The sequence below is a fragment of the Panthera leo genome, chromosome C1 (genome assembly GCF_018350215.1).
Source record: "Panthera leo isolate Ple1 chromosome C1, P.leo_Ple1_pat1.1, whole genome shotgun sequence".
NCBI classification, from domain to species: Eukaryota; Metazoa; Chordata; class Mammalia; order Carnivora; family Felidae; genus Panthera; species Panthera leo.
The window spans coordinates 191,050,882-191,078,148 of record NC_056686.1 but is presented as its reverse complement, the minus strand read 5'-3'; the positions used below and the strand labels follow the sequence as shown (position 1 = coordinate 191,078,148).

Genomic DNA, 27,267 nt, shown 5'->3' with positions numbered 1-27,267 from the left:
GTAGACAACATAAAGAAATAAAAGGCATCCATATTGGTAAGGAAGTAGTAAAACTGTCACTATTTGCAGATGAAATGATACTATATACAGAAAACCCTAACAGCTCCACCAAAAACCTGATAAATGAATTCAGCAAAGTTGTAGGATATGCAATCCATGTACAGGAATCTGTTGCATTTCTATACACTAATAATGAAGTAGAAGAAAGTGAAATTAAGAAAACAATACTTTTTACAATTGCCTCAAAAACAATAAAACATCTAGGAATAAACGTAACCAAAGTGGTGAAAGACCTGTACTCTGAAAACTATAAAACGCTGATGAAAGAAATCCAAGATGATGCAAAGACATTCCATGCCCATGGGTTGGAAGAACAAACATTGTTAAAATGTCTACACTACCCTAAGTAATCTACAGATTTAATGCAATTCCTATCAAAATACCAGAGGATTTTTCACAGCACTAGAAACAACCAATCTAAAATTTATATGGAATCACAGAAGACACCAAATAGCCAAAGCAATACTGAAAAACAAAACTCAAGGTACCACAATTCTAAACTCCAAGTTATATTACAAAGTGGTAGTAATTAAAACAGTATGGTACCGGCACAAAAACAGACATAGATCAATGGAATAGAACAGAACACCCAGAAATAAACCCACAATTATATGGTAAATTGATCTTCAACAAAGGAGGAATGAATATACAATGGAAAAAAGACAGTCTCTTCAACAATAGCTACATGTTGGAAGAATGAAACTGGACCGTTTTCTTTTGCCACATAAAAAATAAACTCAAATGGATCAGAAACCTAAATGTGAAACCTGAAACAATAAAAATCCTTGAAGAGAGCACAGACAGTAATGTCTCTGACATCAGCCATAGCAACATTTTACTAGCTATGTCTCCTGAGATATGGGAAACAAAAGCAAAAATAAACTATTGGGATTACATCAAAATTAAATGTTTCTGCACAGCAAAAGAAAAAATCAACAAAACTAAAAGGCAACTTACTGAATGGGAAAAGATATTTTCAAATAACATCCAATAAAGGGTCAGTATCCAAAATATATAAAGAACTGATACAACACCCAAAAAACAATAATCCAATTAAAAATGGGCAGAAGACATGAACAGACACTTCTCCAAAAAAGGCATACAGATGGCCAACAGACACACGAAAGTATGTTCAATATCACTCATCATCAGGGAAATGCAAACCAAAACTACAATGAGATACCACCTTACACTTGTCAGAATGGCTAAAAATCAACAACACAAGAAACAAGTGTTGACGAGCATATGGAGAAAAAGGAACCCTCCTGCACTACTGGTGGGAATGCAAACTGGTGCAGTAATTGTGGAAAACAATATGAAGTTTCCTCAAAAAGTTAAAAACAGAACTACCCTACAATCCAGCAATAGCACTATGGATATTTATCCCAAAACTACAAAAACATTAATACAAAAGGATACATGCACTCCTATATTTACTGCAACATTATTTGCAATAGCCAAACTATGAAAACTGCCCAAGTGTCCATCAATAGATGAATGGATGAAGACGACGTGGTATATATATATACAATAGAATATTCCTCAGCCACAAAAAAAAGAATGAAATCTTGCCATCTGCAACAACATGGATGGAGCTAGAAAGTATAATGCTAAGCAAAATAGGTCAGTCAAAGACAATTACCATATGATTTCATGCATAAGTGGAATTTAATAAACAAATGAGCAAAGGAAAAAAAAGAGAGAAAGAGACAAACCAAGAAACTCTTAACTACAGAGAACAAACTGATGGTTACCAGAGGGGAGGTGGCTGGGGGGAAATGGGTGAAATAGGTTATGGGGATTAAGCAGCACACTTATCATGATAAAAAAATAAAATAAAATAAAATAAAATTACTACGTGAAGGAACAGCAACATTGATAACATACGTCATCTCAAAATCAAAATAAACTAAGGTGAAAAAAGTATGCCAATCATTAAACATTTCACATCCTCATGGTCACAAACCTAATTCCATTTATAATTCACAAATTAATTAATTTATAATGCAAATATCATTTTCTTCCAAACATCACCCAAAATGTAATGAGCTGTTCAAGACTCATTAGAATATGCATATTTGACCTACAACCACCTGACCCTCAATATCTGAAAATTTGGGAGAATTTCACTGTGCTTAATTCATTTTAGAATTAAAAATAATGTATGGCATAAGATTTTGCATAAACTATCAAAGACTTTTGGCATTAATATACAGAAATAATATCAAATACCCCAATAATCCAAAAGAAGCTTTTGTCAACATCAGCGTGCTTAAGATGCCTCAGGCCCAGAGCATAAGAGAGAGATGATACAAATTGGCTAAACAGCAGTAAACTGCCAAAGAAATTTAAGGATGCACCTGACTGCAGATCACCATTAAATTTAGCCACACTCTCTGGTTCCTAACAGAGCTTTACTCCCGGGCTTCATATTTCGGTATTTCCATCAGCAATAACTCTCCAAGCCTCAGTACACGCCAGCCGCAGGCAATGCCACTGCCCACCCACGTTGCTCGCCACTGACCAATTCCACCTCCCACTAAGCCTGCGTGTACTGAGCTCCACCAAGTCACGGCTCCTATTACACAATACAAAATGGCTATCTTAATTAGAACTTACTGAGATTCTTCATTTGCTGAGAATATTGTCCTGCCAAGGTTTTCTGGATTATATGTGGTCGACCTGTGCTTTTCTGAAACAAAAACAATGGTAGACGATTAAAAAGCAAGATGTGATCAAGCTTCTTTGGAACAGTGTTAGAACTTTCTACCATATCTTTCTGAAAATGGGAACATTTATATGCTAATATTTTAGCTATCAACAATGAAAAGCATGTCTTATTGAAACTTTAATTTTAAATAAAATAGAACACCATCCAATTGCTCCAGTGTAGATAAAAGCATAGTTTTATTAGCTACTTTTCAACTTCAGCTTTCTTCAAAGCAATGGATAGGAAACTCACAAAAAAAGAAACACAAATGTTCAACGAATATATACATACATATATACATATATATATAATGAATGCTTTAATACTCCTTCAAAATGCAAATTTAAAAAAAGACATACCAATTTTTGCCATCAAGTTGGCAAAGGTTTTTAAATTATGATAACCATAGTTAATTATGGTGGCAAGTTAAAAAGCACTCTCATACTCTGCTGATAGGAGTAAATTGGGAGCACAGTTCAAAGAGAAATTTAGCAATGTCTATCAACGACCTTGAAAATATTCATATCCTTTGCCCTAGTAACTACGCTTTTAGAAGCATCTTATTTCCATTACTATTATTACTATTAGCTTCCATTACTGAGTGCCTGTATGTGCCAGATACTGTTAGGGTACACAGTACCTGATTTAATCCTCGCAAGAGATCTATATAACGCATATTTTACCTTTGTTTTACAAATAAAAATATTGCAGCCCAGAGAGATACATCATTCAGCTAAAATTCTATTACAGAATAATGATCTCATTTACTTTAAACATATATGAGAACATATCATTGAAAAACTGGAAGAATGTATACTGAAAGGTGAAGAGAAATTCTCTCTTGGGGATGGGATAATGGATAATTACCATGTAGTTAAGTATTGGCTTCTCTTGCTTTCCAGATTTCCTACAATGTATTAGTTTTAATCAGAAAAATAGTTATAAAAAGAGTGTTCTTAATAGATTACATAAAAGACTCACAACAATTAAGAGTTTTGCTACTCATTACTTGAGAGATAATATGAATTCTCATTAGAAATATCCCATCCATATTACTTGATTTATTGTAAAGCATACTAAAACCAATAATAATAAACTAAACATCAAAAAATCTAAATTCCAGTTTGGTAAATTCTTAATTCTGGTAACAAGTGAAATGATATCTAGAGCAATGAAACTCACAATTGGATTAGCAGCGCAATTTTAAAAACTGACTGATTTAAAAGTTTCAAGCACTGTTCTTTTCCCTCTCCCCATGTGAAGACGAGGGCAGATTGTTAATTGAACAGAAGGCAGGCAGTAAGGAGGAAGGCAAAAGAGAAAAGGCATTAAACATGTAACAATCAGCCCCTGAAGAATATGATTATGGGTATAACAACATAAAACCAATACTTGAAATACTATGACAATAACAATTTGTTTATAAACCTTTTCAACAGTTTATTAAACATAGTCATGTACATTTATGAATTCATCAAACCTGAAAAATTGACCTATTAGGGATGCACAGAAAAATGATCTTATTTTATATTTTTAAAAACTCTGAGGCTTAGGGAGTTGTTATTTTGGGTTTTTTGTTTTGTTCTTTGGGGGTCTGTTTAGGGTAACAGGACCATTCATCAATGCAAGAAATCAAAGCCTATTTTTGGCTGACTGAGTCAAATAATCTTGCCATATACAAGTTATTTCCCTACCACTACAGTAGGGGAAAAACATTTACTTAGTCAAAATGTCTTTATCGGGGGGTGGGGGGGGGTGTGGAGAGTATCTTTGTTATCCAGTAGTTTTTAAATTTACCAGTTGAAAAACGATAAGGTTTAAGAAAACAGGTTTAAACATTTAAAATTTAATGGCATTTCTGTCTCAAATGTGAAATTTACAAGGTATTTACATATACATCGCCACGACAAAGAAAATACGTGTTTGTTCAATTGTGATTATCAACAGTCTAAATGACCAGTACCTGTCTCAAAACTTATTTTATCTACATGTGAAATCTCTAAAGAGAAAAAAAACTGTTTTCTCCTCCCCATCAAATGATTGCAATATTCTGACTCAATCACTCTCAGAATATTATCTTCCCATTAGCAGCTCTCTTCACTGCTATGACTCCCCTTATTGCCACCTGTCAGCGTCTTCATCTCCTACCATTCTCCCCTTTGTCCACCGCTCTCCAACCAGCGGGGTTCCTCAAAGTTTCTACAACACGCTAGAAACAATCCTGCCTCGGGGCCTGGGCATTTGCTGTTCTCCTGGAATGTTCTTCCAGCTCCCTAATTTTTTGAAAGTCCTCCTTCAAAACTACCATCTCATTCCGCTCTTCTCTGGATGGTTAATATGAAGGTTTACTTCTACCTTCATATTTTGGCTTCATTTTTTTTTCTCCTTAGCACGTACCACTGTCCAACATACAATATGTAATTACTTACTCATCCTGTTTATCGCTGTCTGCCCCCTGTAGACTAGAAGCTCTATGAGCCTCAGGCTCTATGTCTGTCTTGTTCACCACTTTATCCCCAGCACCTAAAATAGTGCCCAGCCTGTAGTTGGCTTTCACTACAATACCTAACAAATATAGACCAAATTTCAGATCTATTTACATTCTATTAGTGAGCAACACTCTTAAGAGTATATGATTTCTTGTTTTCCTAATTTTATTAAGATAAAATTGACATATAATGTTGTATACGTTTAAGGTGTAGAATGTAATGATCTGCTATATGTATATATTGCAAAATAATCTTCACAATGAGTGTGGTTAACATCTGTCATGTCACAACTACAATTTTTTTCCTTGTAATGAGGACTTTTAATATCTAATGTCTTAGCAGCTTTCAAATATACAAATGTACTCTGGTCACCAAGTTGTACATTATCTCTCAGAATTCATTTATCTTCTAACTGGAAGTTTGTACCTTTTGACCACTTTCACCTATTTCCCCCACTGGCTTCTGGTAACCACTAACCTGTTCTCTATTTCTGAGTTCAGTATTTTTAGATTCCATATATAAGCAAGATCTGTCTTTCTCTGTCTGACTTATTTCACTTAGCATAATGCCCTCATGGTTTCCTATCTAGGTTGCTGGCCTGTGCATAACTGTAGGCATCATTTTTTTTCCCTACCTCTAAAGAAAACTAAATACTATCTAATATAATCATAGTTCAACTACACATTTCCCCACTGAAGATTCTTAGGCTCATACAAGTTAGGTATATGCGTATACAATTATCTAAAGAAGCGGCGGTAATAAAAGCTAGTTTAAAGGAAAAGAAGATGGTCACTACAAAACAAAATGTCCTCTCTGCTCTATAGACTGGAAAGAACTGCCTTCACTTCCAAAAGCCTAGATTTGTCACCTCTTATCATCCCTTACTGGTGTGTGACCTGTTTGATGAGAAAAACAACTTTTGTGTTTCTGAGCTGCTGCCTAAGCATTTTACAGCCTGATAACCCTGCTCACACCCAGAGTCTGGACATTTAGATAAGAACTTGAGTTCAGGATTCCCACTCTCAGTTCCTGCTTTGGTTTTCCCAGGGCACCTTTTAAAATAACCACTTGGATACAGGAGTGCTGATGCATAGGGGCACTTGTACCCCAATGCTTATAGCAGCACTCCCAACAATAGCCAAATTATGGAAAGAGCCTAAATGTCCATCAACTGATGAATGGATAAAGAAATTGTGGTTTATATACACAATGGAGTACTATGTGGCAATGAGAAAGAATGAAATATGGCCCTTTGTAGCAACGTGGATGGAACTGGAGAGTGTGATGCTAAGTGAAATAAGCCATACAGAGAAAGACAGATACCATGTTTTCACTCTTATGTGGATCCTGAGAAACTTAACAGAAACCCATGGGGGAGGGGAAGGAAAAAAAAAGAAAAAAAAAGAGGTTAGAGTGGGAGAGAGAGCCAAAGCATAAGAGACTCTTAAAAACTGAGAACAAACTGAGGGTTGATGGGGGGTGGGAGGGAAGGGAGGGTGGGTGATGGGTATTGAGGAGGGCACCTTTTGGGATGAGCACTGGGTGTTGTATGGAACCGATTTGACAATAAATTTCAAAAAAAAAAAAAAAATAACCACTTGGAATTAATCCTGCTAAAAGTTAGGGACCTCTACTCCAACCACCTCGTAAGTAATAGGCGCTTGCTATCCTGCTCTCTAGCCCTGGCCCACTCGTGGCCTGGGATGGAAGACTGCCCTGCCTCTGGCTTACTGCCCCACCACCCCAGATTCCAGGATCTGTATGTAATAAATCCCATGACTGTACTTCCCCTGTGTGAGTGTACTGGAACAGCATCGTCAATCCAAACAACCATGGATTTCACTTTCCTGAAGTGGGAGCTCGGATGCTAAGGGAGCCACCTGCTGAGCCTAAGTAGGTGGCTTGTGTTCCCCCATTCAGCAGGTCATAATCTGCATATTCTAAATTCAACACACCAGCACCAGCTTCTCAAAAGACCTGGGATGTGCAATTTAAACTTCAAAACTCACGGTGTCATTCTACGTTTGAAAAAATGTGTTGCATATAAATGCACACTGACATCCACTTAATATTCTTTATGGCTCAAAGGCAAAGATGATAAAAGAATAAAACACCATGGGGCGCCTGGGTGGCTCAGTCAGTTAAGCGTCCGACTTCGGCTCAGGTCATGATCTCGCAGTCCATGAGTTGGAGCCCCGCGTCGGGCTCTGTGCTGACAGCTCAGAGCCTGGAGCCTGTTTCAGATTCCGTGTCTCCCTCTTTCTCTCTCCTCCCCCCTTATGCTCTGTCTCTCTCTTCTCAAAAATAAATAAATGTTAAAAAAATTTTAAAAAAAAAGAATAAAACACCATAAGGAAACTAAGGTCACAGACTTACTTCATCATGAATCAGCTCCAGTGGTTCTATCATATATACAAAGGTATTATCTTCAAACATACCACTACAAGACAAGAAACCACACAAGGAGAAAATTAATAAATATGGCAAACAGCAAGAAACAGCAAATGAGCTTCATATTGCATCTTTAAAAATGAAGAGTATATCTGGACAAATGTCTTTATACTGCCCCAAATCTAATGCATATATCTGTATGGAATCCCACTGTGGTCTCAGCACTATACTAGACAGCAGATAGGCTACAGGAAGTATTAAAGTGTATCCCACAAGCATACATATTATAAATGTTATAATTGATTTTTGAAACAAAATGGACAGATCAGATGATTAATCTGGAACAAGACTATTCACACAGTTCCAGTATGTCAAGTTATATAATTGCAGACAGTGTACAACTAGTACAAATTTCTTGTTACACAAATCCAACATCATCTATAAGAAAATAGGTAATCTGTGCATTAGAATAATCTAAAACCATCTGATTCTGGGGTGCCTGGGTGGCTAGATCAGTTGAGCCTCCAACTCTTGATCTCAGCTCAGGTCATGATCTCACAGTTCATGGGATCGGGCTCCACATGGGGCTCCGTGCTGACAGCGTGGAGCCTGCTTGGAAACCTCTCTCTCCCTCTCTCTTTGCCTCTCTCCCTCTCATTTTAACAAACTTTAAAAAAATAAAACCATCTGATTCTGAAGACGAAAACAGAAGTATACTTATGGCTGCAAATCGTGAATTTCCATTAAGCAGTATGACTCTGTTGCATTTAATTTTGAGAGGTATAGCAAGATAAGATTTTCAAGATCCTTTTCCACCCCATGGCCACAACTAGATCCTTACATCAAGTGTTACTATTTGCATCCAAAAGGTGTTTAAAGAGGTTTTTCTAGAGACCGCCTTGAAGTCGATGTACGAACTTCTCTCTTTGGCCCCCCATCCTCACCTGACCAATACCACCTGACTGCTTGTCCTCTGGCACACACTTCTGGGAAACCTTCCTGGACCTTCCTGGTCACCCCATAAGTCCCTGATGCTCCCCTTCACAGTTCCAATTACCAGAATGGCAATTAAATATTAATCTGTGTAATCACTTGTTTCATCTCTGAATCTCCTGCAAACTTTAAATGTTAACAGAACATGGGACCAGCCCAGAAGATTGACTACAACAAACATCTGTGAAAGAAAAGATGGAAACAGTGAATGGATGAAAGCAAATCCACTCTCCCATTGAGAATCCCACATACTGAAGTCCGTTGCAGGTTGAGAGAGCTGCTCTGGAGTCCTTGACACCTCGGATGCTTCCGTGATAGTAACAGTGCTCCCCACCCTACAAAGCAGAAGGGTTAATTGATTAACAAAGCTTTCTTTGTCATCATTCACTCTTATAGAAGCTTCTGTGAACCAAAAGAATGGCAAAGATGGTCCTAGAAACTGCTCTTGGTTGATATGAAATCTGAAAAGGCACTAAGCAATTTTTCAGCTTTTCTATGATGATGTTGTGTTATTAAATTTAATGAAGGAGAAAAAAAACCATAACAGGAATAAAAAACCAAAGCAACTGGTACAACTTACGCACTTTTTATAAACATGTAAGGGAGTAGATACGTACCTGATGTTGTTATGGAATAAGGTCTTCTACCTACCTGAGGAGAGACCCCAAAGGTGTTGCTAAGAATTGTGATCAATGATGGAAAGCTACATAAAACCTTATTATTTGTTTTCCTACCTTTTAAATTAGTTTAAAATTTTTTCGGAAGTATTATATGAACTTAACTTTCAAATTCAAGTAGTAACTACAAGGCCTATTTAAAAAAATAGAGCAGTTACTTTCTCCCTCTCTCCCCGCCTCCACGGCAACGATCTTTAACTCTTTTATCGATTTCTCCTACTGTTTGCCTATGTATTTCTCAATGGAATATTTATACTGCTACATCCTGGTTTATTTCACTTTAGAAATTATCTTCCTAATGTAGAATCTTGAAAACCTCTCTTGCTCCCAATACATGCCAATCCACATCACCAGTTTTTGGTTAAATTGGTATTTAGTGTTTTCATTATGACTCTGCAAATACTGTTCACAGCTGTGTCACTATGATTACATTTTCGTTCTTGGTCCACTTTTAACTTTTTGAGATGTTTTGATTCGTTTATTTGCTGGCTTATTTTCCCATGTATTGAGCACTGACATCTTTCTCATTGTCTGAAATATTATCTACAACTCCTCTCCTATGGTCAGACATATCGGGTAATTTATCACATGCATTTTACTCCTACAGACAGCCCTCTTGTCTCCCCTCAACCTCTGGCCAGGCCTGATGCAGAGCCACCAACCAGGAGTTCTGTGTAGGGTCATCTTGGGAAGTCTTCTGCCTCCCTTCTATATAGAATCCTAGACCCCCATGTCTTCTCCATCCATGGTTTCACCTTCCCTTTTTTTGAAGGTACACATCTTCTGGTACTTTCTTGAAAAAGTGATCATGGAAGATAGATTTGGTGAGAACTTGCACATATAAAATTTTCTTTTTCTATCTTCACCCTAGATCAATCATTTGGATGGGTAGAGAATCCTAGATTGGAAATTACTTTTTCTTGGCATTTCAACAGCATTGTGCACAACTTCTGATGTTGCTGCTGAGAAATGGACGTTATTCTCATGTTAGATACTTTTTAATAAAATAGAATTTCCCCTTTCAAGAGAAATTGAGGGAATTTTACTTATCCCCATTTTTATGAAATCTCATAACATGCTTTGGAGCAGGTCTTTGCTTTTTCACTGTGCTGAGCATTCTGTCAAACCTTTTAATCAAGAAAATGCAGAGGCGCCTGAGTGGCTCAGTCAGTTAAGCATCTGACTCTTCGTTTCTGCTCAGGTAATGATCTCGAACCCCATGTCAGGCTCTGTACTAGCAGTGGGAACGGTGGTTGGGATATTCTCTCTCTCTCTCTCTCTCTCTCTCAAAATAAATAATGAACATTTAAAATTGTTTTAAAAAAGAAAATGCATGAACTTCAGTTCTAGGAAACCTTTATTATTTCTCTGATAATTCCCTCCTTTCCATTTTTCTCTATAAATGGAGCTCTTCTATTAGAGCAGAGAAGTGATGTCTGCCTGGCTATATGGCTGTAAGTGCCCTCCACACACACTTTCAATCAACCCTTCTGTTTTCATGTGTCTTCAATTCCTGGCTCTTCAATTGGCTTGCTTCTTCTTGGTTTTCCCCTAATGGAAATTAGCAGAACAGACGAAGCGCAAACCCCACAGTCACCCCTCATCCACCTGCTTTCTATCTCCCAAAATTTTATGGATACCTCTTGTCTGCAGTATTTTCTTCTCCTGTCTTTGTCCTTGTGGGTTTATATCCTTTTTTATTCTTTAACTATTATTTGAGTAGGTTAATGGGATGGAATAGAGATAAATATAAGCATTGAGTCCACTGTTTAACCAGAAGCTTCTTATTGGTTTTCTTAAATAGAATGTACTGGACACACTTTGACTTTTCTCAATGATTTACAGTTATTTTGATCACTGCTCATTATACTGTACTACCATAGTCTCAGAGGCTCGTCAGTGACTAAGGGTGTCTACCCATACATCAAATGACCACTCCCCAACCAACTCAGTTTCTTTCCTCCTCGAGACTATAATACACATTTCCAATGCTGGTTGTCTAAATTTTGTATTACAACCTTGTTAGTATCTTGTAAAAGGTTGCATTTGTATAGGGTTTGGTTCTCAAAAAGCAACCTTTTATATAAATATTGATGTGTATGTAATATGACAAGTTTTATTTGCATAGTCAACACTGGGACTTATAAGGACAAATGGTATCACACATCTCAGCAATTTGGGAATCCGGGTCAATATTCTGCAATTAAATTCCAAACTCTTCACATGATTCTAAAAACAACCACAGGGACCTGTAAATTCCATCAAACCGGTTATTTAGCACTTTGTATCACACCAAGAGGCTATCTTAAGTCAGGTGATTATTAGAAAAGCATAGCAAACCCTGTCATAATTACCTGACCTTTCTAAGAAAAGCTATATTTCCCAGATTTTCCTAAAAATAATCTTTTTCTCCCAGAAAATATTTCCAAGTCCTTTCTTAGACTTAAGCTTCATTCACATTGGAAACTGAAGGTTGATGCTCTCTCAGTACAAAGGTCATTGCTAGTTGTTTTAATTAAGATAGGATATTATCTGAAGGAATTGTTTTGGTTCTCCATGTATATGAAGGTGAATCACCATATTTTCTGAACCTTAAATAAGACTTGAGGTAACATGAAATCCCTGATGTTTGTTATCATTAGAAAGCTTGAACATCTAAATTCTATAGTTATATTAAGCACTGTGAGCAATTTGGCAGACTCTAAGTTAGTATTAGTATTTGGTAGTATTCGAGGATTTTCTGAGTTTCTTATTACTAAATTTATAAGTTTTTAAGAAACCATTACCATACAAATACTATTTGGCAACTCTCCAGATATATGTAGCCTTTTATAAATACCAGTGCAAAGGAACCTATTGAAGTATTTCATATCCAGTAAATCCTAACCGAGAAGAGGCATTTCCTCTTGGGTAACAGCGATAATAGTGCAAAGAGGCCACTCCCAGAGGCTTTGTGAGCAGTGACATTGGGTAGTCAGCTCTGGGGGTGCCTTCCACCCAAGGATCGAACCATCTTGAACACTCATTGTCTCACAGTAACTACTATCTCCATGTACAGATAGGGAGACACAGACAAAGTGCTAAAAGACTGCTAAAGACAGCAAGAAACCAAACTGAATGCCACGTTTTCAGGCTCTCGAGTTAGTGTTTCTTTCCCCAGTTGGGAAGGACTCAGACAGTTCTATAGCACTGCCCAGCCACTTCCAGATCAGCACTTGTGAGCGCATCACAGATCTGTGACTAGGCCAACAGCAGGCAGGACAACCCAAATGGGCTCATTCAGCACATGACATAAGTCTATATGAGTCCCCACAGGCATCAGCATATTCGAATTCAAAACTGTCCGTCGGTTATTTAAATTCAACAAATACAGAGCATCTGATACATGGAAATTATTGGCCACTCGAAGGAACTTAAAAATCCTAGTACATATGCTCCCCAACCTACCACTGCCACACAGGTGAACACTCTGCAAGTCAGATAACGCTTAAATAATAGCAACTTTGCTCCAGGAGGTTTCCAAGCTCAGAACCCCATTGGAAACCACCAGGCCATTCCTGCAAGTAAAGGAACACTGAGTGTGTATCCTTTAAAACACTTCCTAATCAGAGGTGGCTTGGGATGACAGCTCTGTGAGTCCAATGCTAATAACGTGTAGGGAGAAACAAAGATTTGGTTCCCTGGTATTATCGATCAAATGACGGAAACAGTTTGATTCTACTCACTTTAAATACAACCTATTGGAAAATAGAACCTATTGTTTCAATTTGATTTATTCTAAAATTGCTCTACCTTTGTGTCTGTTTAACTAGCTCACCTGCACGTCAGTAAAGGTCTGCCAACCAGTTATTATTATCGTCATTGCTTAAAAAGCTCAAATAAACTCCTGCCCTTCTGGGTAAACATTTGAGAAAAAAACTACACAGGTCTTAACTCACGAATGTGTATATTTTGATATTCCAGGTGCTGAATATAATAATGAAATTTGACACTCTGTTCAAATGATTATTCTACATGCATATCTTTACATTCAAACTTATCAATCATCAGGGTCTATCAATGTATTTAACACGTCAGATGGCTGATAGCAAAAGAGAAAAAGGTATCTTCCCCTGGACACATATACCTGAATTTGAATACCGCAGCATAAGGAAACGAAAAAATTTTTTCAGAAAATCAGGGAACTTGCGACCCCAATACCAATTTAGTTTACCTTCATTAAACTCAATAGGAGAAAAATATTCAAGTATTAACACAGTTTAGCTGTACCAATGCTATGTAAATTTTTAACAGTTCATACAAAATTATCCTATTCAAACTTAAAATAGCTTTGTGAGGACCCACTGTTGTCTGCTCTCTTGAATTTTTTAAATTTCCCGGCCAGGAGCCATGCCCACAGAGGCTCATTTTCCTCCAATAGGAATCCCTGCCAAGAACGCTTCATGAAGAAGAGAGCTTGAACTGAGCCATGGTGATGATTTGATTTTAAAAAAAGCACAAAAACTTCTAGGAGGGTGATGTGATTATAGTGATAAAGAAAAGAACAAAGACAGGGATTTTTATCTGCGTGGTTCACTGATGTACATCCAGTACCTAGAACAGGGACTAGATCACAGTAAGCTAAATCGGTGTGTGTTTAATGAATACAGATGACTTATTTATGACCCTGAATGACAAGACCAATCTTAAAGGAGCAAAGGATTCACGTTTGTTGAGAAGGTGGGTACGTAAGTCCCCATTCCCCACCCGAGGGGTTATGTTTTCTTTAAGATATAACTGACAAGCCAGAAAATTCACCCTTTTGAAGAGTATAATTCAGTGGCCTTTAGTACACTCACAGAGTTATGCTACCATCACCCCTAATTCCAGGATATTTTCAGCACCTCAAAAGGAAATCTTGTACCCCTTAGCAGTCACTTCCCATCCCTCCTTACCCCAGCCCCTGCAGCCATATCCTACCTTTGGTCTTCATGGATTCGCCTATTCTACACATTTTAAATAAATGGAATCATATAGCATATGGCCCTTCATGGCTGGCTTCTCTGACTTAGCATAATGTTTACAAGATTCATCCATGCCGTACCTTGTATTCGTACTTCATCACTTGGGGCTGAATAGTATTCCCTTGTGTGACTATATCACATCTTATTTATTCATCAGTTGATGGCCATTTGGGTTGTTTCTACTTTTTTTTTTTTTTTTTTTAATTTTTTTTTTTTTTTTAACATTTATTTGAGACAGAGAGAGACAGAGCATGAACGGGGGAGGGTCAGAGAGAGGGAGACACAGAATCTGAAACAGGCTCCAGGCACAGAGCCCGACGCGGGGCTCGAACTCACGGACCGCGAGATCATGACCTGAGCTGAAGTCGGCCGCTCAACCGACTGAGCCACCCAGGCGCCCCTCTACTTTTTTGAATAATTACGAATAAGGCTGCTGTTAACATCCACGTCCAAGTTTTTGCTTAACCCTATGTTTTCGGTTCACTTGGATATCTACTCGGGAGTTGAACAGCTGGGTCATAGGTAATTCTCTGCTTCACTTTTTGAGGAACTGTCAGGATGTTTTCCAAAGCAGCTCCAACATTGTACATTCCTACCGGAAGTAGATGAGGGTCCTAGCTCTTCATGTCCTCACCAACACTTAATTGTTGCCAGCACCTTGGTTACAGGTATCCTAGAGTGTGTGAAGCGGTACCCACACAAGTTTAAAAATCAAATGAGAGAGTGACCCAGGGCTGAAACAGTACCGAAACAGATCAAAGTGCCACCTTAATTTTTGATATACCAGAGGAGAGGATTAGCTGAGAATCCAGTAGGTCTGCTAATGCTTCACCCGTGAGGTGGCTACACTTACCAACCCAGGGGTAGACAACACGGAACAACAAACCCCCACCACCAACACACACACACACACACACACACACACACACACACACACACCCTGGGCTGCCACTGCGCAACTTAGAGTGTGGAAAAGTACAGAAATTGTGCTCTTCCTATAAGGAAATGGACACCATGAAAGACAGGAATAAGAACTACACAGACATACCCAACTCCTTCCCATCAGTTGAACTGCTCTTCCTTCTAGGGTGGGAGTGAGCAAGGGGACAGGAAGAAGCCAGGGTGAGTAAACAGAGCCAGGAAAGGCCCTTTTCCCCACCCAATAATGATAAAGAGTAATAACGTAGAGGGAAGCAGGGATAGGAGTCCAGCATCAATCTGTTGAGGCTCACATTGCTGGCCAGCTGATAGTTCTTTTCATCAGCAGAATTGAAACCAAAGTATTAGTAAGCACTCAAAGTTATTGGTTCACGTAACAGGGACTTAATAGAAATCTGTTAAAGTTGAAAAGTACTTTTACACTCTCATACTGATACCTAATTCTTTTACAAGAACTAAAATGGTAAAAATTAACTCGTTTTTAGTAGGTTCATCAACAAAGTTGATCAACAAATCAACGAAGTTATTTTACCATATAGTGTGTGTAAAGCACTGTGTAGGAATTCTAACAAAAGTTCTTGCTCTGTGGAAGGCAGAACCAAAGTTCTTCCATATTCATACTGATGCCTGGCACCTATTCTATCCTGACTACTTAATTTGTTTACCTCTCCAGTTCCTATCTTTGCTCCACAAGGAAAGAAGTCCTTATACCCCACTTTTGTCCAATAAAAATAAAAGCCTAAGACATTGGTCTTTCTTAGCAAAAAGTGGGAACTAGGTAGAGGCTTGGTGGTGGTGAAGCAGGAACTAGACAAGCTTCTCCAAGGGGGGATTCATCATTCTATCTGAAACTAATTTCCAATTTCCAGAATATTTTAAATGTCCACATTTATATTTAAGGTCAAAGCCAAATAAGCTTTGTATTCTTTCCATTTCTTTCCAAGTAATTCTTTCCAATGTGTGTGTGTGTGTGTGTGTGTGTGTGTGTGTGTGTGTATACAAATACTTTTGTCTAAATAGTTTGAAGCCTTTGGAAGAAAAGTTGCACACTGGGTTGAAACAGGTTTAATGAACCTAATCATCTTTGCATGTTAATTTCCTTCACTGGTACTCTGTGAAACAAAGAAAACAAAGATTTTCTTAACATGTAAGGCAATGTGAAGTTTAAAAAGAAAGTTTTAAAAACCGTGTGTAATTGTAGTGGGAGTGTGGTGGATCTAAATAAACTTTCAAAAAGAAAAACTATCAGTATGTACCAAAAGCCTTTAAAGAAAAGTACCAATTCTTTGACACAGAAAATCCCATTCTCAGAATTAATCCTTAAGTAATTATTAAAGATGTGCTCAACATGTATCAGGAGGGCCTTTCCTTATAATTATTTGTATAGTGAAAGTTTGGGAACAGTCTAAATGTCTATTACTATGGGATTTCAAAATAAATTATGGCAAATTAATAGGAAAGAATATTATGTATTTTTAGAAATAAAAGTCTAGAGGATTATTTAATATGCTAAAATATTTATAATGTTATTAGCTTTCTTAAAAATTCTGCTTCAAGGGGCACCTGGGTGGCTCAGTTGGCTAAGCGTTGGACTTCAGTTCAGGTCATGATCTCACGATTCGCAAGTTTGACCCCTGCATTGGGCTCTGTGATGACAGCTTAAAGCCTGGAGCCTGCAGATTCTGTGTGTGTGTGTGTGTGTGTGTGTGTGTGTCTGCCCTTTTCCTGCTTGCGCTCCCTCTCTCTCTCTCTCTCTCTCTTGCTCTCTCTCTCCCAAAAAGAAATAAAAACTTAAAAAAAATTTTTATTTAATTCTGCTTCAAGATAGTGCACCATGTCAACTCAGTTTCTGGGGTATATATGTAAATATAGACACATAAAAAACAGACTGTTATGCTTAATTCATTATATTGGGAGAAAATAAGTTTGGAAATGTGATCTGTTTGGAGAAAATGAGGCATAAATAAGAGAAAAGCAATGAAAACGAAAACAAACTGCAGTAAACACTTCCTTTGCCAGAGTTTAAATGCCCTTTCTTTTAAATTCTAGTTATAACTGATATGAGATTCGATGTGTCTTGTTGATGACAAGGCTTCCTTCTGGGACCTCTAATAACCTCTGGAGGCCAATTAGCTACTCCGCTTCTAAAAAAAAACTGACTGAACTTGTTAGTGAGAAGTTTGACTCAGGTTACTGTGGCCTGCAAAGGTGGCTCCTTTGCTGAGTTCATAAAGTTCTCATGCAATCTTCTCTACTCCAGACTCATGATTCAGCATCCGCAGTGCTCGGGGCCCTGGCACAGCTGACGGAAGCTTCGGTTTGTACAAATGCCAGAAAGCACCGTTCCCGTGCTTGATTTAGCATTTCTGCTTGCTTTCCACAGCATTAACTTTTAGGGAGATTCAACAACCCCCAAGATGAAGCCTCAGGCAAGAACTGACAGAATAGTAAGAATAATAACTGAAGTCCTTAATCTGTGACATAAAATTCAGAGGTTTAAAACACACATCAAATTACAAATGTGCCCACTTAATTGCACAGTTGTAAATCCTGAGAAATTCCATAACCCCCTGGGCAATGTTTACAATTAAGGTCACCCACAAATATTTGCTGAGAGGCTGTCACACTGGAAAAACCCAGTTCTTGCTGTACAACCCAGCAAGCCCACACATAAAAGGCCCACTTCTGCGCCAATACTCATTAGCAATATGGGGCGGGGGGAAGGAATCCAGTGTTTCCCACTATATTTTCTTTCCCTATTTCCTCTCCTGTACCTGTGGTATCCACCCTGCAGACACTGCTTAGGCTCAGTGGCACTCCGTAGACTTCCTACAAATCAGAGTCTCTGAATGTAGCCATTCCAGGGATTTTCATCCTGACTGGTGGAGATGACTGTCTTCCTTACATACAAACAACCTCATTTTAATCTAAACCTGCTTGCTCCTTATTGACATTCTGTTAAGAGAACGGCTAAACTCCAACTAAGGAAATCAAGTACCCAATTACCTTTGTATTACAATGCATGGGGGCCTTGAGTAGGTTGATTTGTCTTCTTTCGGCCTCAATTTCTTGCTTTGCACAACAGAAACAATAATATCCATCTCCCAAAACTGTTGTGAAGGTTAAGAGGGAGAGTGTTCCCTGAATCTCCCTTCCCCAACCTGACCTCTGCCCTTCTTGGGCACCAAAGTCACTTGGACTGAAGAGCCATTCTAGTAGTCCATCCAGTCTTATGGTTCAGATTCTATGACCATGAGTTGGTTGTCTACTCCTTGAAGGTATTGATATGGAACTGTATAGCTCTCCATACCATCCACTGACAGAAGATAACAGTATGTATAACCAAAACAATAATTATATCTTTATGGGCCTGAATCCGCAGAATCTCCAATGTTATCTCAAACATTTGTAAGTCTTAACAAATTTATCCTAAACTTATTTGAAATTTAAAAATAGTACCCTTGTATAAGAGAACAGATAATTTTATTGAGATAGACATCAAAACGATGCAGTGTGCAATGAACAATCCTATGATTGAGTATATTTATGCTACAGGATTCCCATGTTATTAACCATACCTTAGAGTACTGTGGATTCCCATTTTCATAGTGGATCTCCACATAATCAGAAGACAGCAAACCACTACAAAGGAAAGAAAATAGAGTGATTTCTGCATCTAAGACACTTGGAGGTTTAAAAATAATCAGCTCAATAGACGTCTGCAAGGAGCCTATAAACCACAAAGAGCTGCAGTCCACAATAAGAACAGGTTCTCATCAAAAGCCTCGACTGTTATCCAGGAACAAATCATTCCTCACTCTGTTTACAAAGACAAAATATAGATAACATAAGAATGAATTCTTTTTATTCACATGATGCATCATTTGACTGATAGGTTCACTGATATGGAACAAACAGAAAAAGCCAGTAACAGGAGGAGACAGACCCTATAAAAATCCCACAATTATGCTCTAAATAACTGGAATCTCAAAACATAATCACTGAGGAAAAGTATAGAGTAAAAATATTTTAGGCTTTTCAGGCCACATAGTCTCCGTCACAACTACTCAACTCCTCTGAGTTAGCACAAAACCAGACACAGGCAATGTAAACAAATGAGCATAGCTATATTCCAACAAGACTTCATTTATGCACACTGAAATACGAATTTCACACAATTTTCATGTGTCATGAAATTGTTTCTTCTTTAATTTTTTCAACCATTTAAAAATGCAAAAAAAAAAAAACATTCTTAGCTTGAGGACTGTACAAAAACAGGTATGCTAGATGTGGCCTACGGGCCATAGTTTGCCAACCCCTAGAATAAAATGACAGTTAACAACATAGACTTTGAATCGGGCAAAGCAGGATTTAAAGCCTAGCTCGGCCCCATATTGGTGGTGTGACCACGGGCAAGTTACCCACCTCAGCCTTTCCATGAGTCAAATGGAGGCGACAGAGAGTACGAATCTCATGGGATGTTGGAGAGTTAATGAAAGCACATGCATGGCTTAGCCCAGAGCTCAGCACCAAGTACGTGCTCAGCAATGAGCGCTCTGAGGCCATCACTGCTTTTATTTCAATTCAGCTTCTTCAAACACATTTCTCCCTACACATGTGGGGAATGCAAAATACGAGCCACGCAAAGAGCACGGCACTATTAGGGCACCCGGGTTCCTCTCTGGGCTCTGCGACTACAAATGCTGATGACAAATGATGACTCACATGTGCTGACCACTCACTATGTTCGGGCACTGCACAAGGGCTATAAAGAGTTCAATTCATTTCATCCGAATGGTAAGTGGAGGACAAAAGTAGGCTCTACCATGTATGAGCCAGATGTGTGCCCTAATTTGAGGCCTCCACTTGCCTTTCTGCAAAAGGATGGGCTGGAGTAGATGATTCCTCAGGTCCCTTCCTACGCTGACATTCTATTTTCTATGGTTCTGCCTACGTGTAGGTTTTCTTGGTAGGAAGTCCTGACACTACTTCTTTAACAGAAGTATGGAAGAACTCAGTGGTTTTGCATCATTTTGAGAACTGCACCTGATGCAGTTCTAACATGCCCCAGTGAGGAAGGCTGGAGGTAGCCTGGAGCCAGTCAACAGAGGGGGAGGCCCACATGTGCATCCAGGATAGTCCCCACGTAAGCCGAAGGCCAACCTTTACAACACAGAAATAAGGCAGATGCTGGTACGCTTTTCTACTGAAATTACTAATCAAATGTATATCTACTGATGTTTCTACATTTGAAACTAAATTATGGGTACATCTACTCATTCCCTTTTAAAAATCTTGGGGCACCCGGGTGATTCAGTTGGTTGAGCATCTGACTTTGGCTCAGGTCACGATCTCACAGTTCGTGAGTTCAAGCCCCACGTCGGGCTCTCTGCTGTCAGTACAGAGCCGTCTTTGGAGCCTCTGCCTCCCTCTCTCTCCCCCTCCCACTCGAGCTCATTCTCTCTCTCAAAAATAAACTTTCTTTTTATTAAATCTAAGTAAGAGTCAATGTAAGGACATCTTAATTCTATGTACTTAAAAATACCTGACAGGGTGTAGAAACTTCTTTCATATCTAGTTAATTAAGTCAGCTACCAGCACTGTGAATATACATAAACAAGGCTATTGATGGTAACATTTCTCTGAGGAGGCAGAGGGGCTTCACTAACTACCCTCTAATTATCTCTCTCTGCATTATTTTCAAGATTCTCAACCACACAATCACTGAAGCATGTCTAAGAGTTGAAAACAAAGTTATTTGCTTGTGATGACAAAGGTATTCTAACCATTGACTGCCAAATCTGATAAAGGTCACTTTTTTTTTAATGCTTACTTTTGAAAGAGACAGACAAAGCATGAGCAGGGGAGGGGTAGAGAGAGAGGGAGACACAGAATCCGAAGCAGGTGCCAGGCTCTGAGCTGTCAGCACAGAGCCCGACATGGGGTTCGAACTCACGAACCATGAGATCATGACCTGAGCCGAAGTCAGTTGCTTAACCGACTTAGCCTCTCAGGTGCCCCTGATAAAGGTCACTTTAATTATCCTACTTACCCCTTTTAAAGGGCTTTTCCCTCACTGTGGACATCTAACATCTCCTGCATTTGACAGTCTCAAAAAAGAAAAAAAGAGACTTCTAGAAGGGCCTGTGACAGACACTGAGCTGAACGTAACACCATACGCTCCTGTCACCGCACCATTTTACTCTCCACCTCCTATAAAAAGCACCACCTTCCCATTTGCTCCATCCTTTCTTCCTGTCTGATCACGGCACTCTCCCTTAACACTGTTTCTGTCACTCAACACGTCATCTCTAGCACGTGGCATAATCCCTAGCACATGGTAGGCCCTTAACTGACACCTGCTGAGTAATCAAACATCTGCCAACGTCTACTACGTGCCAGGCCCACACTACGGGCTGGGAGGCTGAGATGAAGAATGCAACTCTCTGAAATTGACACTAAACAAAATCAGCACAAATGTATGAGATTAGTCGTCTCACCCTAAATATTATCTGTAATCTCCCTAAAAGTGAATTAACAACCAAATGTAATCTGATTATAAGCCTTTTTAAAAATTATTTTTAATGTTTATTTATTTGAGAGAGAGAGAGAGAGAGAGAGAGAGCAAGCAGGGGAGGGGTAGAGAGAGAGGGAGACAGAATCCCAAGCAGGGTCCATGCTATCAGCACAGAGCCTGATGTGGGGCTCGAACCTACGAATCACAAGATCGTGAGCTGAGCCGACACCAAGAGCTGGACGCTTAACCAAATGAGCCACCCACACGTCCCTGATTGTAACAGTTTTAAAGTAATTTTGAAGTAAGATCTTTCAGCTGGACAAGTAACACTGGAAAGAAGAAATGAATAATTAAGCATGCAGCAGTGTGTCGCCAGCCCCACCCAGCAGAGAAAGAGCAGGTAATCTCAAGCTCTGGACTCCTAAGGATGAGTTGTCCTGCAGTCCCTGCTTGCAGATGCCTTTCAAGGCATTTCCCCCACCTCTGCTTCTCCTGGTTGCCCCAGTAGAATGTCCTGTGGAATCAGAATGTTCTCACCTGCTAATGCTAATCTACATGGCAATTGTGGTCCCAAGCATAAATGGTCATTTTGCTTTGTCAGTCAGCCAATGGGGTGCTTAATTACTTGCAGAAACCGATAAAAGGGAGTTTTGGAACACCCTAAATTCTGAAATAAACATCCTTTTCTAATCATTTAAGTTACAGAAAAACTATATACGATGGCTACTACAATGCTTTTCATGACAGTTATCTGGTGAAAGACGGATGATCCTTGGAAGTAAAGGGATAAATGCAGGACGAAGTTCAAAGCAAGGTGGAAAAGAGCAGAACCGGAATACGGAAATTCTCTTTAACCCCCTCACTCTGCACCTTTGTCGTCAATCTGTATGACAGAGGTAGCAAAAACAACATGAACTCTAGAGACAGACAGAATGTGATTTTACTCAAATATGAAGGACAAGGGTGAGCACCTTGAAGATCCTGAACTCTAAGCGCAGGAGAATGGTAAGACTATTAAAACAGGGCACGTGAGCTAAGAATCAGACTGGTGAAGGGAGCTGTGGTAGAAATAATGCCATGTAGCCACCATATCCCATTTCATTTTCCCCTTCCTGGCACAGTAAGACTATATTTCAAAGTTTCTCCAGCAGTGAGGCTGAGGCCAAGAGACTGAATTATGGCTCATAAGAGAGAACAGGAAGTGAAGTCTATGCCTCCGGTGTGGCCATTATATTCCATGCAGGATTATCCAAAGTCTCTCTTCCATGGTGGCTCTGGAAGCCACATGCCCCAGATGGCATAGCTGTAAGATGGTTGCAGCCTAGGTTCCTACATCCTGACCTGGAGAAACGCTTCCTAGGAAAGCCACTCAACTTGTATTAGACCATAATGTGTAGGTAAGAGACAAAATTTTATAGTGTTAAATCCCAGATTTCATCTTTATTACAGAAACATGGCCTCAACTATCCTAATTCCAAAATTTATCACAAAGAAATATTTAGAAATTTAACGTTTAAAGAATTTCAGAATCATCAGCAAATGGACATAGAAAGCTTCTGTAAGATCTAAGCATTGGAAATTCAAACAAAGAGAGAAATATGCCTTGGGGAGAGTCCTCAGGTTTGAGATTTACATGTCTAATGAAAGTAGGCACACGAATAATCAAGTGATCAAAACTCCCAAAGGTTTATATCTTCCAGTACAGGGAGGCTCATTATGGAGAAGCCAAGGATCCAGTAACTGGAAAAGTTAGCTACCAGGAATCCCTAGAGCCTAAAAATCTTACTAACCAAGACTGGTAGATAACTCCTAGGTTGTTTTTGGAAAATAACTTGAATCCCTTACTTTAAAGAAAGAATCCTATGCTTTCTTTTGGGTGACTCTGTCAGGAAAGGCTAAGCAGGCTAATCAAGCAAATTACATTGTTCAGAATGAGACAATGTAAAGGTCAGTGCCTTGGGCTATAAGGAAAAATGCCAGGAAAGACAAACACTGGACCACAAGGAAACCATCTGGTCAACATGAATAAGAATAATTTACTTCCTTATTAAAAAAAAAAGTCAAACTATCGGTCTCTAGAAGCCCAGTTCTGAGGTCTACATTCACTGAAATTACTGTGTTGAGCCCTCAGAGTGTATACCTCTGATTAAAATATTGTGTGGGTTTCTAGGAGCAGAATACATTCTTCTGAAGGGACCTAGAGGCCAATAGGGCATTCCTTCACCATCAGAGCTAGGGAAAAGTCAGGAAGAAAAGAGCAAGCACCAAAGCTTAACAACTGGATGGTCATATAATTTATCATCCAAAACAGGCCATCTTGGAAGGTCAGGCTAGTCTAGGAGATGAAAAATACCTTAAAGCTGAGATGCTATTTAAGCAAGAAGTCTGTGAGTATGTCTCTTTCCCAGTTGCTTTTGCCCTCTGTGACTATGTTTCATATGGCCACTGTTTGAGGACAACCTCGGGCAGTTCCCTCAGGCTCTCTCTCTGAGTGTATAACATCAGGAGGTAGGTACTTGGAGAGGAGTCAGCAGTCCAAGATGCAGAAGCCAGAGAGCAATGAATCCAGATTCACTGCAGTAGACCAGACACGTCAGGCCTTGACTAGCCATGCTCCTTGTTACACGATGTCTTTGTTCTTAAGTGAACGGTAGCATAAATATTTTAATTTAGTTCTTAGTGGTGAAACTCATAAGTTACTTGCATAGGGATTCAAAACTGGGACTGGAACAGAAGTCAACGTTTATGTGAGCAAAAGAGTAAAAAATTAAATTGTGTCTAGGAAAAAAGACTGCCACTAATGTCCAGTTTCATAATGTAAATTCACTTGCCTGATGACCTTCTGTTTGACAGTGCTTAGCTTCTCAATACTGGAAGCCCTGATCATCTCAAATGGCCCTTGACAGAGTCACTAGCAAAGTCTCCTGCCACCCTCTCCACCAGGCCCCACATTCATTCATTCAATAACAAACGCTGGTCACTATGGAGATTCGCAACCTCATGGGGCTTCAAGCATATAACAGCAATGTACAATGAAGCACCATGCCTGTCCCCTGTGTACACTAGAAGCTTCTCTTTTTTCCTTTTATACACATACATATTTTTAATTCGTCAAATAATTACTATTTGTATAGTAATCTGTACCTTGTATAAGGTACTATAACTTGTGATGAAGAGAGACATAGAATTTAACCTCAGTACATTCATACAGGCATAAGCCTATGACCTTATAATTATCTTTCTGTCCTTCTATCGCTTTCCTTTCTTGAAAATAATAGGCTTAAAAGTCAAATGATCTTTCAGTCACCACTTTTCTCAAGTTTTAGGAAAAAGTTACTCATCCCACCTACAATAATTTTTATACCAAAAGTGTTTCAGCTAGAAAATATATAATCCCTTGAGTGTAAACAATACAATAAGACTTTGAAGCTGTGCTGAAGGATTGGAGGCATGAAGAGGTTGGGATTTAAGAGTGTAGAAATGCTATGTTAAGTGGGGAAAAGTAATTACAGATTGAATAGAAGCTTTGTGTTAAGTCAAACAAAGACGGCCTGCTAGGCGAGGGCTGGGAACGTGGGCATATTTCATAGGAACAGAGCTGCAGGTGGAGAAAACTCAGCATAAGCAGGATGGAGGGAGTGTAAACCTCTTTGAGGGTCACAACAGGAATTTAATGAGTTACTAAGTAACATGAGAGGTTGCAGCTGAAATTTCAATGTGGAGGCACTCTTGCAACTCATAGGTGACGGCCCCATGCACCATAATACAGATCAGAATACCCTAGTCTAACATAACAGGAGACACAAGCAGCGCTGCAAGTTAATAGACAGGGAAGTAGACAAAGGAGGAGCTAGGGGAAACAGGAGGAAGGAACTCGAGGGGATGTGAAAGCTGGTGACCACCGCCCAAGCTGGCTTGATCAGCCAAGGAGAGTAGCCACTTAAGAGTTCCCTTCTGAAAAGGTGGCATCAACAGACATCTTTAATTAAGTAAAAATGAAAGATGTTTAATTTTTCTTCCTCGGCTTTGAAGTCAGACCATATGAAGTGGCTGACACATTCCTAGCTGTGGCTGCCAATACCTCTGCAAGTGCACACCAGTAATTCTGAGATTCCTCCGTAGCAGGACTCTGGGTATTCTCATCTATGTGATTTGACCCCCACATATCATGAAACAAAAAAGATTTTTAAACACAGGGAAAACTGAATCCAAATAAAACTGTCATACCTTTTGAACACAATTACACATAACTGAAATGCTTTGATGCACAAATTTAAAGCTAACAGTGAATATTGTCGTGTGTTGAATATTGCTAATGTGGGTGCTCTTCTGATATGCCCAACATTTCTTTTTACAGCCATTAAGTTTGGCACAACACACATCATAGAGAATGGATATCGACCTGTCACCCACCCCTTGACCTCCCATAACCTTGTCCAGGACAGAGAGCTCTCCGCCAAGTCTAATTCTTGCCACGCCCTGAGACAGGAATTCCCTACTTCTATTTTTCATTTTATCAGGAAAACTGCACATTTGTGTACATAGTGTTCCATTCTTTCCAAGTATACATAAAATGGTAAAAAGAATAAAAAAAGAAACCAATGGAAAATCTATCAGAAATAGTAAGAGTTAAATAAGGTAGGTGCTTACAAGATAAATATGCAAAAATAAAATACAGTTTTATGTGCACCAGCAAAAACCACCTAGAAGTAGTCTAGCGAGAAAGTTTCTACCAACAATGACAAAAACAGAAACAAATCTCATAGATGTGTTATATATGTAGATACATAAACATAAATGTACACATGTATAGATGTACATATACCCTATAACTTTAATGTTAATTCTAAACAAAATTCGATAAATTTTTATAACTTGACAAAATTGTTCCCAAGTTCATCTCAAAACACAAATGTTCATGACCACCCAATCATTTTCCTTAAAAGCAGAGTTATAATAGGATATTACTATTATATTACTTACATTAATATTGTAATAAGCAACATACAGAGCACTTACCTGGTAAGACAGATGGCCCAAAGGGCGGGAAAGAAAGTTCAGAAAGAAATTCAAGTTCATACCAAAAACCTTATGTATTAAAAATAATGGCATTTTAAATTGGTACAAGAGAGAATAAAGAATAAATATATATGAGACAAGTGATTTAACACTTTGGGAAAAGTCAGATCCCTAATCATATCTTACACCAAACTAAAAATATATGCATTAAAGATATATATGTTTTAAAATAAAGCCATAAATTTGATATAAAAATACAGCTGAATGTTAGGAAGAGAGACCTTTTGAAGCATTATATTAAACACAGAATTATAAAGAACAATAGATATGACTACAAAAAACTTTTTAACTTATATGAGTTAAAAAAAATCCATGAACAAAATTTCAAGGAAAACTAAGAAAAAACATTCCCAAAATATATGAAAAACAAAGGATTGCCATACTTAACACAAGAAGCCAAAATGAAAAC

At 38.7% G+C, this 27,267-nt stretch overlaps 1 protein-coding gene across 16 annotated transcripts in view; it reads right to left on the bottom strand.

Moving 5' to 3' along the window:
• ADAM23 (ADAM metallopeptidase domain 23) overlaps positions 1-27,267 on the bottom strand; it is a 317,233-nt gene that overhangs the window by 90,602 nt on the left and 199,364 nt on the right. For all 16 annotated transcript variants that reach the window (XM_042949899.1, XM_042949900.1, XM_042949905.1 and 13 more), the window contains 4 exons: positions 18,841-18,904; positions 8,896-8,978; positions 7,636-7,699; positions 2,680-2,752 (listed from right to left, as the gene is read on the bottom strand). In XM_042949899.1, coding sequence (XP_042805833.1) covers positions 2,680-2,752; positions 7,636-7,699; positions 8,896-8,978; positions 18,841-18,904 — 284 coding nt within the window. The remainder of the gene's footprint in view (positions 1-2,679; positions 2,753-7,635; positions 7,700-8,895; positions 8,979-18,840; positions 18,905-27,267) is intronic.